Source organism: Salmo salar, chromosome 15, assembly GCF_965601325.2.
Source record: "Salmo salar chromosome 15, fSalSal1, whole genome shotgun sequence".
Taxonomy (NCBI): Eukaryota; Metazoa; Chordata; class Actinopteri; order Salmoniformes; family Salmonidae; genus Salmo; species Salmo salar.
In genome coordinates, this window is record NC_138305.1 from 75,760,001 (window position 1) to 75,777,023 (window position 17,023).

The 17,023-nt window shown below is 38.8% G+C and overlaps 1 protein-coding gene across 11 annotated transcripts in view; it reads right to left on the reverse strand.

Moving 5' to 3' along the window:
* prdm16 (PR domain containing 16) overlaps positions 1 to 3,240 on the reverse strand; it is a 243,781-nt gene extending 240,541 nt beyond the window's left edge. For 8 of the 11 annotated variants that reach the window (XR_014380665.1, XM_082962051.1, XM_082962054.1 and 5 more), the window contains exon 1: positions 3,042 to 3,239. Coding sequence is in view for 10 of the 11 variants with exons in the window: in XM_082962051.1 (XP_082818177.1) it covers positions 3,042 to 3,078 (37 nt within the window). In the remaining variant the exon portion in view is untranslated. Of the gene's footprint in view, positions 1 to 3,041 lie in introns of all 11 variants that reach the window. The other 3 variants (XM_082962059.1, XM_082962056.1, XM_082962061.1) reach the window with 2 other exon arrangements.
* Between the last annotated feature and the right edge of the window lie 13,783 nt (positions 3,241 to 17,023).

The window sequence follows — 17,023 nt, forward strand, 5'->3', positions numbered from 1 at the left end:
GACTTGCTGTAGTAGCCTACCGGAGAAGTCACCTGTAATGTCCAACAATTGAATACTCTAATGACGGCATGTTGTCAGCACACAGCTGTTGTCTCAGACCAAATTGCAAACGTTTGAACCATACGATTGGCCTTTTTTTTGTTTTTTTTAAGTAGACCAATTGTCTAAGGAACTACTTTTTTTAGTACGCAAGCAATTTATCCCAGTGGAGGTCAATAGAGGAGGTAGCCTTTTCCTACAAAAAAAATGTATTAACTGTATACTGATAAACTTGTACAGGTCCTGTATATGTTCTCCTGCCTCAAATAACAAGAGCGAGCAAAAAGACCGTTTAAAATATTGAAAGAGTAATATGGCATTGATTGTATTGTAATAGGCATACTGTGGGTTAATAGCGTATAGTTGCATAACTTAACCGTAAAATAATAATAATAATAATAATAATAATAATAAAACATGAATAATGCTTATAATTATAATAGTTATAATAAATATGCCTAATAATAATAAATTGTGCAATTTCGAAAGTTGAAAATAGGCCTATAATGTACGCAAAATAATATAAACTAACTAAACAACAGTCATCTAAATGACAGGCCACCTGGCTATGATAACATGTAACATGTAAATGTAAACACATAAAAGTGTTTGCAAATATCACAACATTTCCAAATATACATGGGGGGAAATATGGAGCCGTCACAGTATTTATTGATCAATGTGAGCTTATCCATTTCGACACCGCTCAGGGAGGCAATTCTGAGTGCCGAATCCCTGTGGATTTGAGAATTCTGGACCGGGTAAATCTGTATAAATCTACTTAAGTCCTTAAACCACGCCAGGTCCCTTTCGATTTAATCAGGCCTATGACAACTCTGTCGGATTCAAAAAGGTGCCACCACCGCTGAGTACAAAACTGAATTTTAGGCTAATACTGTACTTCCATTATGCCCATAACCGTTTTTTTTGTGGGGGGAAATGTAATAAGTGTAGCCTGCTATAAACCTAGTCTACATAACAGGTAGAGTGTGACAATTATCCCACCGTGTGTATAGCCTCTGAAACTGAACGCGTATAGGCGTAAGGTGTTGTCAACTCGGACCCTGTTTTAAATATCACAAGGCCATATTCATATGATGATAATATTTCGGCGTTTCTAACGTGCTACACTGCAACAAGGCGAGCAGAGTTGAGCTCGCGATAAGGTCTCAAAGCTTAGCAAGACGTGAATAATTATTGTCGAGTGAGAGGTCTAGTCAAAGCCATGCGGGCATTTATTTTAATTAGCACTAGGATCAAGAGGCAATCAACGCTACTTAGAGATCAAGGTCTATTTCAATTACTGAGAAAAAATACATTCCTGAATTGATAACTATTCTCAATGAGTGCTAGGCCTACTTTCTCTTTGCAAAGGCTTGACAAATGTCCGCGCTTGACACCGACAATTATCAGCATACTCCTAATAACTTGGACCAAACATACAAGCACGGTTACAGGAAACGCTGCTTACAATGGAATTGTTTATTTCTGGTTCCAAAACACAATATTTAACTGTTGAAACGTTTACATGTTTTGCCCTCAATCACACAATTTATGGATCATAATGCATAGAAAATGGAGGAGGCATAAAACCAACGTATTAGGCTACTCGTTCACAGCAAGGTCATTTCACCATGTTAACATAACTGTTTGTTAAATAATCCCCACTGTGAAATAGAAACAACCTGTTCTCCTTTAGAAAAGTAACATGCATTAAATCGGAATATGTGGATGTTGGATTAACAAAGGCCATAAACAAAGTTTTTCAGAAGCCTATGCTGAAGTTAAATCAAGTTAAAATCAAGTATTTCCTAAATAATTGTAAATATCGATATATAAGAGCTTATGCTTCCGGATTCGTTAATACTGACGGATTAAAATACATTTCACTGAATCCTTACTAGGTTCATTGCATTAACCGGCTCCTAGTTCTGCATCAGCAATGACCAACTGCTACATGTCCATAATCGAAACTCACCTTGAAATTATAGATAACACTCATAACAAACAAAAATAAATCCGCGTTGGTGTTTTAAAATAGGCTATGTGTAACACACCTTATTGGTTTAACTTTTATGCAGAACATTTATAACACGTACATTGATTCAATGCGCATACAGAAAAAGTTCTGCATGCGTAATAAACAAATACAAGTTGGAAAGATAGCAGAAATCAAGCTATAGAATCATCCTTCTTTCTACACAAACATATGCATGATGTTCACAAAAGTGAAAATGATTTGTCCGTGTGACGAGAGCAACAGTCCGTAAAGTAGCAGGGCCATTTCTTGCACAACAAGCATTAGGCCTATTGATTGCCATTCCCCGAAGGAGGAACAAAACACAACAGTAGTTCAACGGCCAGAGGGAAAAAACGGACTTCGTGGATGCAGTTTCTTCGAAGGCAAAACGGACTTGGATAAAATGCTGCACGAAAACAGCGATTTCTTTCAAATTTCACATCTTAACGTCTCCCACTTGTCGTGAATGAAGCTTGTGCGCACAACTCGGTCTCTATACTGTGCTCCCTCTGTAGCCATGAGCAGTGCTAGAGCGCCCACTATTTCAAAAACTAGGAATATTATTTCACAACACTTGGAAGAACTTAATAAAAAAGTTACTATCCCTTTCGACAACTTTTTGTTAACTTTCGGGTAACGATTCTTCGCCGTGTCTAACCTCCGAGAACAGAAAACAAAACTACTCCCCGGCGCAGTTTGTACGGCAATGTTTTTTCTCTCCCATATCTTTTATACAAAACCACCAGCAGTGTTTCTCAGCATATATGAAAGTTCTGACGTTGTGAACAAGCGAACACAACCGCGAAAAGGCTGGACACACGGACTAGGGTGTTTTATCGTTACTATTCACAAGAAGAGCGAAATTATCTACGAGGACAAAGACGCGTCGGACTAAGGAACTGACAAATGACAAGGACACATTGGTGACCGGCACGAGAGTTCGAGCCGCCGACCGAAAGCGTAAGAAGGGAAAAAGACCTACTTTTGGCCAGTTTTCTCGCCCTCGCCTTGGATCTCATCTTGTCGGCTTGTAGATTCCTCTCGTCCTCCGTGAGCCCAGAAGCAGCAACAACACTATCTTCATCTCACAAGCATTGTCAGTTTGGACACCTTCGCACATGCGCACAGGCCATTCAATCTGACACCCTCATCAGGGCCAAAAAACTTCGCAATGTATTCATCATCACTTTTTGTCCTATCGTCTCCCCTTTAGATCACTTATCTCTTCCCCTCCTCCCTCTCAGCACCATCTCGGACCCCCTCCCCCCTCCCCCCCTACGCTCCCCTCCCCCTACCACCGCCTTTGCCACCACCACCTTCTTGACTACCCCTTTAAGAGCAATAACTTATTTTTCGCAAACCTGTGGGATCCGGACTAGCAATGGATACAGCATGGTATGTGATGGGGTCAAGGTCGCATCCCTCAACTGCAAGGTGATTGTTATCAAATATCACAATTGACCATTCAAAATTATTACATAAAAAAATCGATTTTAAGGTAAAGTAAAAATAGTACATAGCTTACTCTTGTTATTATTGGCTATATTAGCCTATTTATTATAACATTCATATGATTATTAGGAATATTATGGCTTTAATGTTACCATTGTTCTTCTCATTATTATTGTTATAACCTAATGATGAATTACGAGAAAGATATGCTCTGATTTTGACTTTCTATATTCTATTACAGATAGGCCTAACTCGGAAGATGATTATTTACAATTGATGCAATGGATGTCTTATCTGGCATTGTGCTCATCAAATGTCAACTTCTTCCAGGGGTTATTATTGACTTCACTTATTCAGATGCATAAATTGGAGTTGCACTTGCGATAGCTCTCCGTATGAAAACATAACGTTGCACACACATGCTTTGCCTGCGAGCAAGCCACACGAAAACGGCAGCTGTTGACGCATGCAGCAGCCTACTCTCAACAGACGAGACGAAGAGTAGGTTACAGAAACGAGCTAGTTTTCATTAATTGTATTTCAATAGGAAGCATGTATAAGTAAGTTGAGCTTTTTCTAATTGAAAATATGCCTTATTTCTGCACCCCTATCATATCTGTGAACTATGGTGCGATGTAATGAATGCAAACATCCATCGCCATTGGTGCATGTAAAACCAGCGAGGAGAACTAGATCGTGAATTTCTAATGTAAGTATGACTTTGCCTTCCACCTGTTTTACGTGCAGCATGCATGGCGTTCAGACGCGCAGTGTATGAAAGCAGACGTCTGTTGATCGTCGCATGCATATATTAACGGTCAACGTTAGGAGTGTGCCTTCGATGTCAGTTGGAGGTTAGGCTATATATTGTGTAGCTTAATCTGCAGCTCATAATGCAGCTAAGCAATTGAAATAGGTAAGTCTGAGCGACTTTATGTATGAATGAATAAAATATTTACGGTGAACTATATGGATGTTGAACGAAAGAAAGGAGAATATTTCTAGATGATTTTCAAGTGACAGTAGCCTATTCTGTGCTAATCTTCATGTAGGCTAGGTTTTATTTCGGTGCAATTGAAGCAGTAAAGAGAACAGCCAAACAAATATCAGAAAAGTATACCTGGCAAACAAAAGTATTTTATTCGGCATAGGCCTAATGCATTTTTTTGCATTTGAAGTTCATTTCATTATCTGTCCTATTGCATGCAGTTATTTGACAATTATTAAACCATATTACTGTATCGTTGTTATTATAATAATTATGAGTATTATGCTATATTGTAAGAACTATTATTATTATTATTATTGATATTATTATTAGCAACAACCGACGCCACATTTTTATGCACAGGCCTACTGCATGTAAAAACCAAATGTTGTTCATAAAAAAAGCAAGTAAAAATAGATCGTTTTGAAACCTTATGAGAACATAGACCTAGAAAAGAAAGGAGTTGCATGATCATGATCCGTTGTTTTACCAGGCATTTGATCTCGGAGCGAGTTCCATTTTGGGATTTGTAAATGGGAAAATAGAGTGCCTCTTCAGAAGATAGACCGGTTAAGACCTTTCACCAATCTCCCGTGGGACAACGCGTGCATGTGATCACAGCCTTGATTGAACGTCAAGAAAATTATTATTATTAATGTATTATTCATGTATTATTACTTATTACAAATGTATTATTACTTTTGTTTTTATTATTGGGCTATTACTGTAGTAATTGGGAATAAGACGGAATAAGAAACATGCAGACTGTTGAATATTCACCAAAAAGGTCTACTGCAATTGCATATTAAATCCGTTGCGTGATACTATAATTACATTTATAAAACAGACATCAGCACAGGACTACAATCACTTCAACCATAATTGATAACTTAAGCAAATATGAAATAATCAACCATTTGTTTCAATGAGCAATACAAGTTCAAATGCAAGCAACATGTCATGTGATGGACTAGGCGTCTACATTTCATATCCCAATAGCAATTGGGATACATTTAGTAATTTCAACTATTGATCTAACATTGTTGTTTGTGGAATCGAATCATACGTAGCAAAACAGAGGTCTTACAAAGTGGGTGTAAGAAAAAATGTTACTATGCAGCCTAACGGACTGACATTGAGCCAACAATCCTCAGGTGAGTATTCATTTAATTTATCAATGCTACTTTGTTGAGCCAACTCCTGGGTGTGAGTGTGATAGAATGACGACTGGGAACATCAAGTCTTGTCTCAATCGATTTATTGTATCGATAACATTTCCTGTTTCAGTGTGGGAAAAAAGGTCCATTCAACAGCATTGTTTTTCTTATTTTCCCCAAAAATGTTTTCACCAAAAATGTTTTCACCAGCTCTCCAGAACAATTTAAACGTGGGTCGAATCTCTCTCTCTCACATTGGGCTGGACAAATTATTTCATATGGTGCAACACCTTTTTTAAAGAGCAATTAAGCCTAACTGTGATTACTCTTGTAAAGAAAAGTGTTGCTCTTCGGTACCCGTTCATTTGGGGAATAGTTTTCTGCGTCATTTAAACGTCTGCCTTTTACGAGCTCAACGTGACGGCTGTGTAACCCCGCATTTTTGAGTATTTTCTTTCCAGATTGTTGCAATTTTCCTGCGGTTTTAACACGGGGGGACGGGGAGAGACTGGCGCAGACCCCGGAGGAGAGGTGTGCTGCTGCAATCCAGGTCGCAGTAGCAATATCCGTATTTTGGTCATTTACAGGGCATCAATCCAATATGCTAATTAGTCAAAAACAAAAAGTAGCCTATGGCTATTCAGAGCAGCAAACATCACTCTTCGAATTTATTGATCTTAAACTAGGGCCTAAATATAAACATTATGCTTTCAAACACTGCATTATTTTGTGCATTTCTATATTTTTTATCTATTAGGAAACCTATTCTATGTATGCCCATCTGTCGGCAAGACCACAAAGACAACATAGTAGGCCTAAGCTTGCACTGAGTATACACTAAAAGAAAAAGGTTCCTGCACTCTTAGAAAAATAGAACCAAAAAGGGTTATATCTCTTGCTTCATATATGAAACCCCTAAAAGTTATATTTAGAACCCTTTTTCTAGGGTTCTTTGATCAGAACCCTAGAGGTTCTTCTTCACTGAACCAAAATGGTTCCATATAGAACCCTGCATGGTGCCATTTGTGAATTATGACGACTACTATTAAATAGTATTTTTTGTTGTTGCTAAGAATATCATTTAAAAAACAATTAAATAATGGACAAAATAATACTAGCATACTTTTCAGAATTTGTCATTATATGCAAAATTGCCAGGGAGGCATCTCTGTTTGAATGAAGGCCCACGTCAACTCTGGTTGACTTCTTCACGATGCAACGTTGTCCATTAGTTACAGTGAACGACAAAAATGTGTCTTCTGCTCCATTTTCAACTCCCCCAAACAGCAGACCTCATACATACAGTTGAGATGAGCACAGGTTGAAGCTGCAGTGCCCCTGGATGTAGAGCATGTTGTGGGATTAAGGGCCTTGCTGAAGGGCCCATCAGTAGGGGAATATTTTAAGGATGTGAACCCAGCAGCCCTCCAGTTGTAAGATCAATTCCACCCTTTTTTTCCCAGCACCCCATCCAGGATTTGAACAAGCCCAGCTCCAACTCCTGCCACAGGATCCAACACCTTAGCCGCTGGGCTACCTACTGCCAGGAGGAAGGAAGTGTGGAATGGAGGAAGTGGTACTCGCTAAGCAAGCAGCGAGACGTCCTTTACAGTGGTGCCATGACCCGGATCTACATTGGTGCTCGGCTCAACGCTGGGGTCGCTGTTGAGGAAGTTTGAGGGGTGAATGTAGCACATGGGGATGTGTGAAACTTACTCCACAGCCTGAAGTGTCTCACCTCATTGGCAAGCTTTTGTGGTGGTGCGATCGGCTAAGACGCTTGAGGAGAGTGGTCACGTGTGTTTGTGAGCCAGAGATCCCGAGTTCGAGCCAGGTATGGAAGTGGTACTCGCTAAGCAAACAGCGTGGCGTCCTTTACATATACACTGAATATGCAAAACATTAAGAACACTGCTCTTTCCATGACATAGACTGACCAGGTGAAAGATATGATCCCTTATTGATGTCACTTGTTAAATCCACTTCAATCAGTGTAGATGAAGGGGAAATATGTTTAAGCCATGAGACGGATAGTGTATGTGTGCCATTCAGAGGGTGAATGGGCAAGACAAAAGATGTAAGTGCCTTTGAACGGGGTATGGTAGTACGTGCCAGGCACACCGGTGTGTGTCAAGAACTGCAATGCTGCTGGGTTTTTCACACCCAACAGTTTCCCAAGTGTATCAAGAATGGTTCACCACCCAAAGGACATCCAGCTAACTTGACACAACTGTGGGAAGCATTCGAGGTAACATGGTCCAGCATCCCTGTGGAATGCTTTTGACACCTTGTAGAGTCCATGCCCTGATGAACTGAGGATGTTCTTAGGGCAAAAAACAGGGGGGGCAACTCAATATTAGGAAGGTGTCCTTTTTGTTTTGTACACAGTGTGTATATAGCTTATACATTGAAAAAATATATAAATGCAACATGCAACAATTTCTAAGATTTTACTGATTTACAGTTCATATAAGGAAATCAGCCAATTGAAATACATGAATTAGGTCCTAATCTATGGATTTCACATGACAGGGAATATAGATATGCATCTGTTGGTCACAGATACCTTAAAAAAGGTAGAGGCTTGGATCAGAAAACCAGTCAGTATCTGGTGTGACCACCATTTGCCTCATGCAGCGCAAGATCTCTTTCGCATAGAGTTGATCAGGATGTTGATTGTGGTCTGTGGAATGTTATCCCACTCCTCTTCAATGGCTGTGCAAAGTTTCTGGATATTGGCGGGAACTGGAACATGCTGTCATACACATAAACCCAGAGCATCCCAAACAGGCTCAACGGGTGACATGTCTGGTGAGTATGCAGGCCATGGAAGAACTGGGACATTTTTAGTATTCAGGAATTGTGCACAGATCCTTGCTATATGGGGCTGAGCATTATCATGCTGAAACATGAGGTGATGACGGCGGATGAATGGCATGACAATGGGCCTCAGTATCTCGTCATGGTATCTCTGTAAATTCAAACTGCCATCGATAAAATGCAATTGTGTTCATTGTCCGTAGCTTATGCCTGCCCATATCATAACCTCACCGCCACCATTGGGCACTCTGTTCACAATGTTGGAGGAGGCTTATGGTAGAGAAATTAATATTATATTCTCTGGCTACAGCTCTGGTGGACATTCCTGCAGTCAGCATGCCAATTGCACACTCCTTCAAAATGTGAGACATCTGTGGCATTGTGTTGTTTGACAAAATTGCACATTTGAGTGGCCTTTTATTGTCCCCAGCACAAGGTGCATCTGTGTAATGATCATGCTGTTTAATCAGCTTCTTGATATGCCACACCTGTCAGGTGGATGGATTATCTTGGCAAAGAAGAAATGCTCACTAACAGGGATGTAAACAAATTTGTACATAACATTTGAGAGAAATAAGCTTTTTGTGTGTATGGAAAATTTCTGGGATCTTTTATTTCAGCTCATGAAACATGAGACCAACATTTTACATGTTGCGTTTATATTTGTGTTCAGTGTATGTATGTATGTATGTATGTATGTATGTATGTATGTATGTATGTATGTATGTATGTATGTATGTATGTATGTATGTATGTATGTATGTATGTATGTATGTATGTATGTGTGTGCATATATATATATGCAGTACCAGTCAAAAGTAATTTGTTAGTAAGCTAATTGTTTATTATGAAATGTATAATATTTTAATATTTGTATTTTTAATACCTATAGCATATTGCCTACCATTAGGTTAGGTTACTTGAATGATAGACCTACATTAGGCTACTACTCCTAGATAAAGATGGTTACGATAAGAAGTAGTAGGGGATAGTGCCTCCGAACCGTGGCTCCTTTTTCTTTCTCGAATGTCTAAAACATTTTATTCACTCCAGTAGGCAACCAGTTTATTTCAAGTCACTGAATTTATGAATAAATGCTTCAAAGAACGTAGGCTATACAAACATTTTGTAGTAAGACTAAGTCGGAAATGCTAACTTTATTGTCCCTATAGGATAGAATCACACTTGTAGAAAAAAATTGTTATTCAGGGTTCCACAGTATATTGAACATTTTGGTTCTTTGAGATTAAAGAACCCTTTACTAAATAATGTGTGTGTGTGTGTATGTGTATATGTGTATATATATATATATACATACATACAGATATATATACACATACATACATACATATATATACATACATACATACATATATATACACATACATACATACATACATACATACATACATACATACATACATACATACATACATACATACATACATACATATATATATATATATATATATATATATATATATATATATATACATACATACACACATACACACATATGTATATACACATAAACACACATTTTTTAGTAAAGGGTTCTTTAATCTCGTCCATTGAACTAAAATGTTCAATATACTGTAGAACCCCAAATAACCCTTCAATGAGTAGGTATGTCCAAACTTTTGAATGGTACTGTCAAAGCTGATGACAGCTTTGCACACTCTTGGCAGTCTCTCAACCAGCTTTACCTGGAATGCTTTTCCAACAGTCTTGAAGGAATTTCCATATATGCTGAGCACTTGTTGGCTGCTTTTCCTTCACTCTGCGGTCCAACTCATCCCAAACCATTTCAATTGGGTTGAGGTCGGGTGATTGTGTAGGCCAGATAATCTGATGCAGCACTCCATCACTCTCTTTCTTGGTCAAATAGCCCTTACACAGCCTGGAGGTGTGTTGGGACATTGTCCTGTTAAAAAACAAATGATAGTCCCACTAAGCGCAAACCAGATGGGATGGCGTATTGCTGCAGAATGCTGTGGTAGCCATGCTGGTGCGCCTTGAATTCTAAATAAATCACAGACAGTGTCACCAGAAAAGCACACCATCACACCTCCTCCTCCGTGCTTCACGGTGGGAACTGCACATGCGGAGATCATCCGTTCACCTACCCTGCGTCTCACAAAGACATGGCGGTTGGAACCAAAAATCTCAAATTTTGACTAATTTGACCAAAGGACAGATTTCCACCGTTCTAATGTCCATTGCTCGTGTTTCTTGGCCCAAGCAAAAGTCTCTTCTTATTATTGGTGTCCTTTAGTAGTGGTTTCTTGGCAGCAATTCAACCATGAAGGCCTGATTCATGCAGTCTCCTCTGAACAGTTAATGTTGAGATGCAGAGGTAACTCTGGGTCTTCCTTTCCTGTGACAGTCCTCATGAGAGCCAGTTTCATCATAGTGCTTGATGTTTGTTGCGACTGAACTTGAAGAAACTTTCAAAGTTCTTGAAATTTTCTGTATTGACTGACCTTCATGTCTTAAAGTAATGATGGACTGTCGTTTCTCCTTGCCTATTTGAGCTGTTCTTGCCATAATATGGACTTGGTCTTTTACCAAATAGGGCAATCTTCTGTATACCACCCCTACCTTGTCACAACACAACTGATAGGCTGAAACGCATTAAGAAGGAAAGAAATTCCACAAATGAACTTTTAAGAAGGCATGCCTGTTAATTGAAATGCATTCCAGGTGGCTATCTCATGAAGCTGGTTGAGAGAATGCCAAGAGTGTGCAACACTGTCATCAAGGCAAAGGGTGGCTATTTGAAGAATCTCAAATATAAAATATATTTTGATTTGTTTAACACTTTTTTGGTTATTACCTGATTCCATATGTGTTATTTCATAGATTTGATGTCTTCACTATGACTATTTTTCTACAATGTAAAAATAAAGAAAAGCCCTTGAATGAGTAGGTGTTCTAAAACGTTTGACCTGTGATGTATATATATATACACACATATATAAACACACACACACACACACACACACACACACACACATATTATAGTAAAGGGTTCTTTGGTCTCGTCCAAATAAACAAAATGTTATATACTGTTGAACCCAAACAACCGTTTTTTCTACGAGTGTGGATGTTCTATCCTATAGGGACAATAAAGTTCGCATTTCCGATTTTGAGTCTAGTACTTCTTATCGTAACCATCTTTATCTAGGAGTGGTAGCCTAATGTAGGCCTATCATTCAAGTAACCTAACCTAATGGTAGGCAATATGCTATAGGTATTAAAAATACAAATATTAAAATATTATACATTTCATAATGAATAATTAGGCTACTAACTATTTATTATTAATAATAGGCCTATCTATTTATTAATTTATTAATTAAGTATTTTAGGTTAATCTAACGATGACTTGGTGTTGGTAATATTAACCACCTTAATCTTCATCTTCACCACCACCATCATCATCAGTAAGGCTTAACTCGTGGGCTACAGTTTTAGTTTCAACCCATCATCGGTTAGTTGAAAGCGTTGAAGAAATTAGAGCTAGAACGGGATCAGGCGTGACGCAGCAGGCCCAGAACCAACAATACATGAATTGGTGTGGTCTGTGGTACGGGGGAAATTTTCCCCGACCCAGGTTGAAACCCAAGCTTTATCCACGGTGGAAAAAGCATCGGGATTATGCGTAACGCAGAGATAACCGAACTCTAGGCTACATTATAGATATGTGAAATAAAACACCTTGGCGTTGGGATGTGGGACAGAGCGGTCAAACGACATCAGAAGGTGGGGCATATTTGTAGGCTATTATGGGAGTAGCCTATTGTACATTTGTGAACTGCAATTCTGCCAATGTAATGGGAGAGTAAACATGGCAACTGAAGGGTGGTGGAAACTCCAGGTTGACTACCCACACACACAGAGCAGCCTGCCTTCTGGTCTGCTCCCTCTCTCTCGATCTCATGTGTGCGTGTCTCTCTCGCTCTCTCGCACGCGCATACACGTTTTACTCCTGGACGTCGCTATTGTGACTCAGTGGTCTGCGCAACAACGAACTGCCAGTGACTGTCGAGTGTGAACACTGTGTCGACTCTGGCGATAGAGTAACAGTTTATAAAGGGACGGCTTCAGTGGCAAAAATGTATCTAAACAACATATGTGAGGATTAAAGTTTGACCATCACTCACCAATATTTAACCTACATGTCAAGATTTACCAATGTCCTCCGACACAATCTATAATTAGAATATGTCCCTTACAGTTGGGTAAGTGGGGTCCACAGACAGACAGTCCACTCCAAGCCAAGGTTTTTGGTTGGCGCACTGGAGTGGGCCTTCCCCTGGTGCTGCTCAGACTTGTCCCTGTTTGTACATGGGCTAATGAAGTCCCAAAATCGGTCAGTGAAGTTGCCTTGGTAAATATTATCCATTAATTGGGTTCAAGACCTTGAGCGTCTATGGGAAATGGGAAATCTGACCGCTAAATACTAAACAATTATTTCAGTATTTTTCCTGTGTGTTAGGCGCAGTCAGCGACTTACTGACCACATAGGATATTTAAAAAAAAATATGGAAGATACAAAACGGTTAGGAGGCAGTAATTTCATAATATGGTTTGTAAAATGTTAGCCTATAGAATAACCCTACATAGGCCTATTTAATCGGTCTATCGACATTTCTTGTTTAGCCTTATTAGGCCTAATTGAAAGCAAACTACCGATGTCAATAAGTAGGCTTACAACCTATTCAGCGAAATAATATTCCACCTGGAAATATTAATTCCATTTAGTTAAGAAATTGCTTAACCTAACTATTTGTATACTAACTGCATGCATGAGTAGTGACTTGTTTAGGGCAAACTCTTTATGATAAATCGCATTTAGGAGCATAATTAACGTGTATGCCTGATCATGTGGAATAAAGAAATAAATACGACTTTGAGACGTGGATTAAGTCAGTCGACAGTCAATGATACGTGTAATATGTTTTGATTATCTCTCTCAGGTCTCGGTTCATTAATCCGCCCTTTTCAAAATGCATAGGCCTATACCAAAAAAATGCCAGGTTGAACATCGCGCGCATGTTCGTTATGAAGCTTGCTTTTCAATAGGCATCCCTGTCCAAAGGCAGGTGTCAGTCAAATGAGAAACATGCTTTGTAAAATGTCTCATAAATAATGTCAATTATAATAGGCCTTTCCATTGCCTCTGTAGCCGTATCATGTAGCGACTCTACAAAATAAATAGCCTACTTAGCTATTAGTGAGTAAAAGAAAAGCAAAGGTGACTGCTGGCCCAATTATCAAAACAAGGTGAAATCCGACAATTTCTAAGTCTATTAATGCAGCGTTTTGACCATCCGCCATTTATTATATATATATAATATATATAAAATTGAATATATATTCAATATATATATATATATTACACATAAAATTGAAATAAACTAAATTAGAAGCTTTATAAAAGTATTTCTACATGTATGCTTGCACCAATGCCACCTACACATAAAACAGCACGACAACTGTGTCGTGTTAGGCCAACACTATCATTATTGTATTAATTAATCGGTTGTTAAATTGCCGTCCATATCCCTGAAGATCAAAGGAGCGTGGATTCTAGCCCGGGGCTAGAGAGAAAATTACCCCGGTGTAGAAATGACCCCTTATGATGTAATCAATCAAACGTGTCTACAGGGACACTGGAATCACAGTCCTAATCTTGCACACTAGGGTTTGGGGGAAATACGTGGTCATATTGTAGGCCTACTTCAAAACAATGTCATTATCGATATGCCTACAGTAAGACATAGACTAACACAAATATGGCTTATTTCTTCATCTTCATCAAGGAATTATTAATATAGCCTAAATTAAAAATATATAACTTCATATTAATAGTATTATTAGCCTATAGCTAGGCCTCCTGCTGAACTAGGCTACTGTAAAACGAAATATTATAATGGCGATATTGTCATTTTTGATAATGCTATAGAAACCAAATAATTTTGTGATCAATTGTCAATCAAATCATTTAAATATCACGGAACCGAACAAGCTGCTCACGGATCTCAAATAAGTACCTATTTCGTCTTTACAAATTGCAAACTAGACCAGCAACATGCTTTGTTACAGCGATCCATCAAGCTGTGTCCGACTCCTCTCCCAACAAAATATTGTAGGCAACATTGACATTTCGCTCTCGATCGCTCCATCCATCCATGTATGACATTAGATGTAGACCTACGCAAGTTCGTTCGAATAAGTCACGGATATCCTGGTGTGCTTTGAAAACGTTACAATAAATACAATAATAGGCTAAAGTATAGGCTACTTACAGGTTTGTGACCTGGTCACAAGTGGACAAGGATCTGTGATTCATTTCTTGTAGTTCTACTGTAGTCTACTATGGCAACGCAGTCTTACAATCAATTCGTGCATATATGCACATAATTCATTACAGCAAATTTCGTGCGTATGAACCTACAGCAGTAATACCGTAACGACCTTCTGAGAAGATACATCTAATTGCTAGGATCAATTCCATTCGCGCATTTTTTATTGAAAGGCCATGCCAGCTTTGGGTTTGCAAAAATATGCAATGACCAGTGATGGAAAAATTACCCAATTATCATACTTGAGTAAAAGTAAAGATACCTTAAGATACCTTACTGGCCAGGTCACAGTTGTAAATGAGAACTTGTTCTCAACTGGCCTACCTGGTTAAATAAAGGTGAAATAAAAATACAAAAAAATAATAATAGAAAATGACTCAAGTAAAAGTCCCCCAGTCAAATTCTACTTAAGTCAAAGTCTAAAAGTATTTGGTTTAAAATATACATAAGTATCAAAAGTACATGTAATTGCTCAAATATACTTATGTATCAAAAGTAAAAGCTAAATTATAAATCATTTCAAATTCCTTATATTAAGCAGACCAGACGGCACCATTTTCTTGTTTTTATTTATTTAAGGACAGCCAGGGGCACAGTCCAACATTCAGACATCATTTACATACGAAGCAGGTGTGTTTAGTGAGTCCACCGGATCAGAGACAGTAGAGATGACCAGGGGTGTTCTCTGTTTAGTGAGTCCACCGGATCAGAGACAGTAGAGATGACCAGGGGTGTTCTCTGTTTAGTGAGTCCACCGGATCAGAGACAGTAGAGATGACCAGGGGTGTTCTCTGTTTAGTGAGTCCACCGGATCAGAGACAGTAGAGATGACCAGGGGTGTTCTCTGTTTAGTGAGTCCACCGGATCAGAGACAGTAGAGATGACCAGGGGTGTTCTCTGTTTAGTGAGTCCACCGGATCAGAGACAGTAGAGATGACCAGGGGTGTTCGGTTGATAAGTGCGTGAATTGGACCATTTTCCTGTCCTGCTAAACATTCAAAATGTAACTAGTACTTTTGGGCATCAAGGAGATTTGTATGGAGTAAAAAGTACAATCTTTTAAGAAATGTAGTGAAGTAAAAGTAAAAGTAGTCAAACATATAAATAGTAAAGTACAGATACCCCCCAAAAAACTACTTTAGTAGTACTTGAAAGTATTTTTACTTCAGTACTTTAAACCAATGCCATTGACAACATTATTACAAGTTATACACTCATGTATCACTTTTGAATATAGCCTACAGCATAGTCCTCATAGCCTATATCAATCAATTACGAGAAGTCCCACATTAAAAATAGTGGAACAAAGGTTCTGCAATTGAACACGAGTGCTGATGTGTTGACAAGATTGGTCAGTTCATGGCTACAGAGCACGTGTCAAACTCATTCCACGAAGGGGCCGAGTGTCTGCGGGTTTTCGCTCCTCCCTTGTCCTTGATTGATGAATTAAGGTCACCAATTAGTCACGAACTCCCCTCACCTGGTTGTCTAGGTCTTCATTGAAAGGAAAAACCAAAAACCCGCAGACACTAGGCTCTCCATGGAATGAGTTTAACACCCCTGCTGTAGAGGGTCTAAGATCATGTTCATGATACGTGCCCAGAGCAGAGGACAACTGAGCGGTTTATGACTAGACAGGCATATATATACAGTAGCTCACACTGTATATGTTCACTGTCATGTCCCAGCGGTACCCGACTCCAGAGATAAGTCAACCAGACACGTGATTCCGTTTAGCCCGTACATATATGTGAGACAAAGCATATTACATTTCTTTCGTAAAAAAAAGCAGAAGTCTGTGGTCTAATTCCTTTAAAACTTCGATTTTAACAATGAAATGCAGATTTTTTTTTGTAATGTTTTTTTTATCATTATATTCTTGCGTTAACTAAAATCTAAATATTGATGCACACGTCCAGATATTGATACACACATTTCAGCCTGTTACTATCATATAAATAAATCACCATAGCCATCTTAACATCAGAAAATATCCAAATATTTGTTGATTTTCACCTCTGTAACCATTATCGATTTTGATATTAATATCCCCCCATCGTATATCTAATGGTTTAACATCTTACAGGCCTTTTCCACTGGGAGGTGCTTGGCCTGGTGCTTGGCTCAAAGCCTCAGACTTTAGTGCTTCAATGGCTGAGACCAACAAAAACAAGCT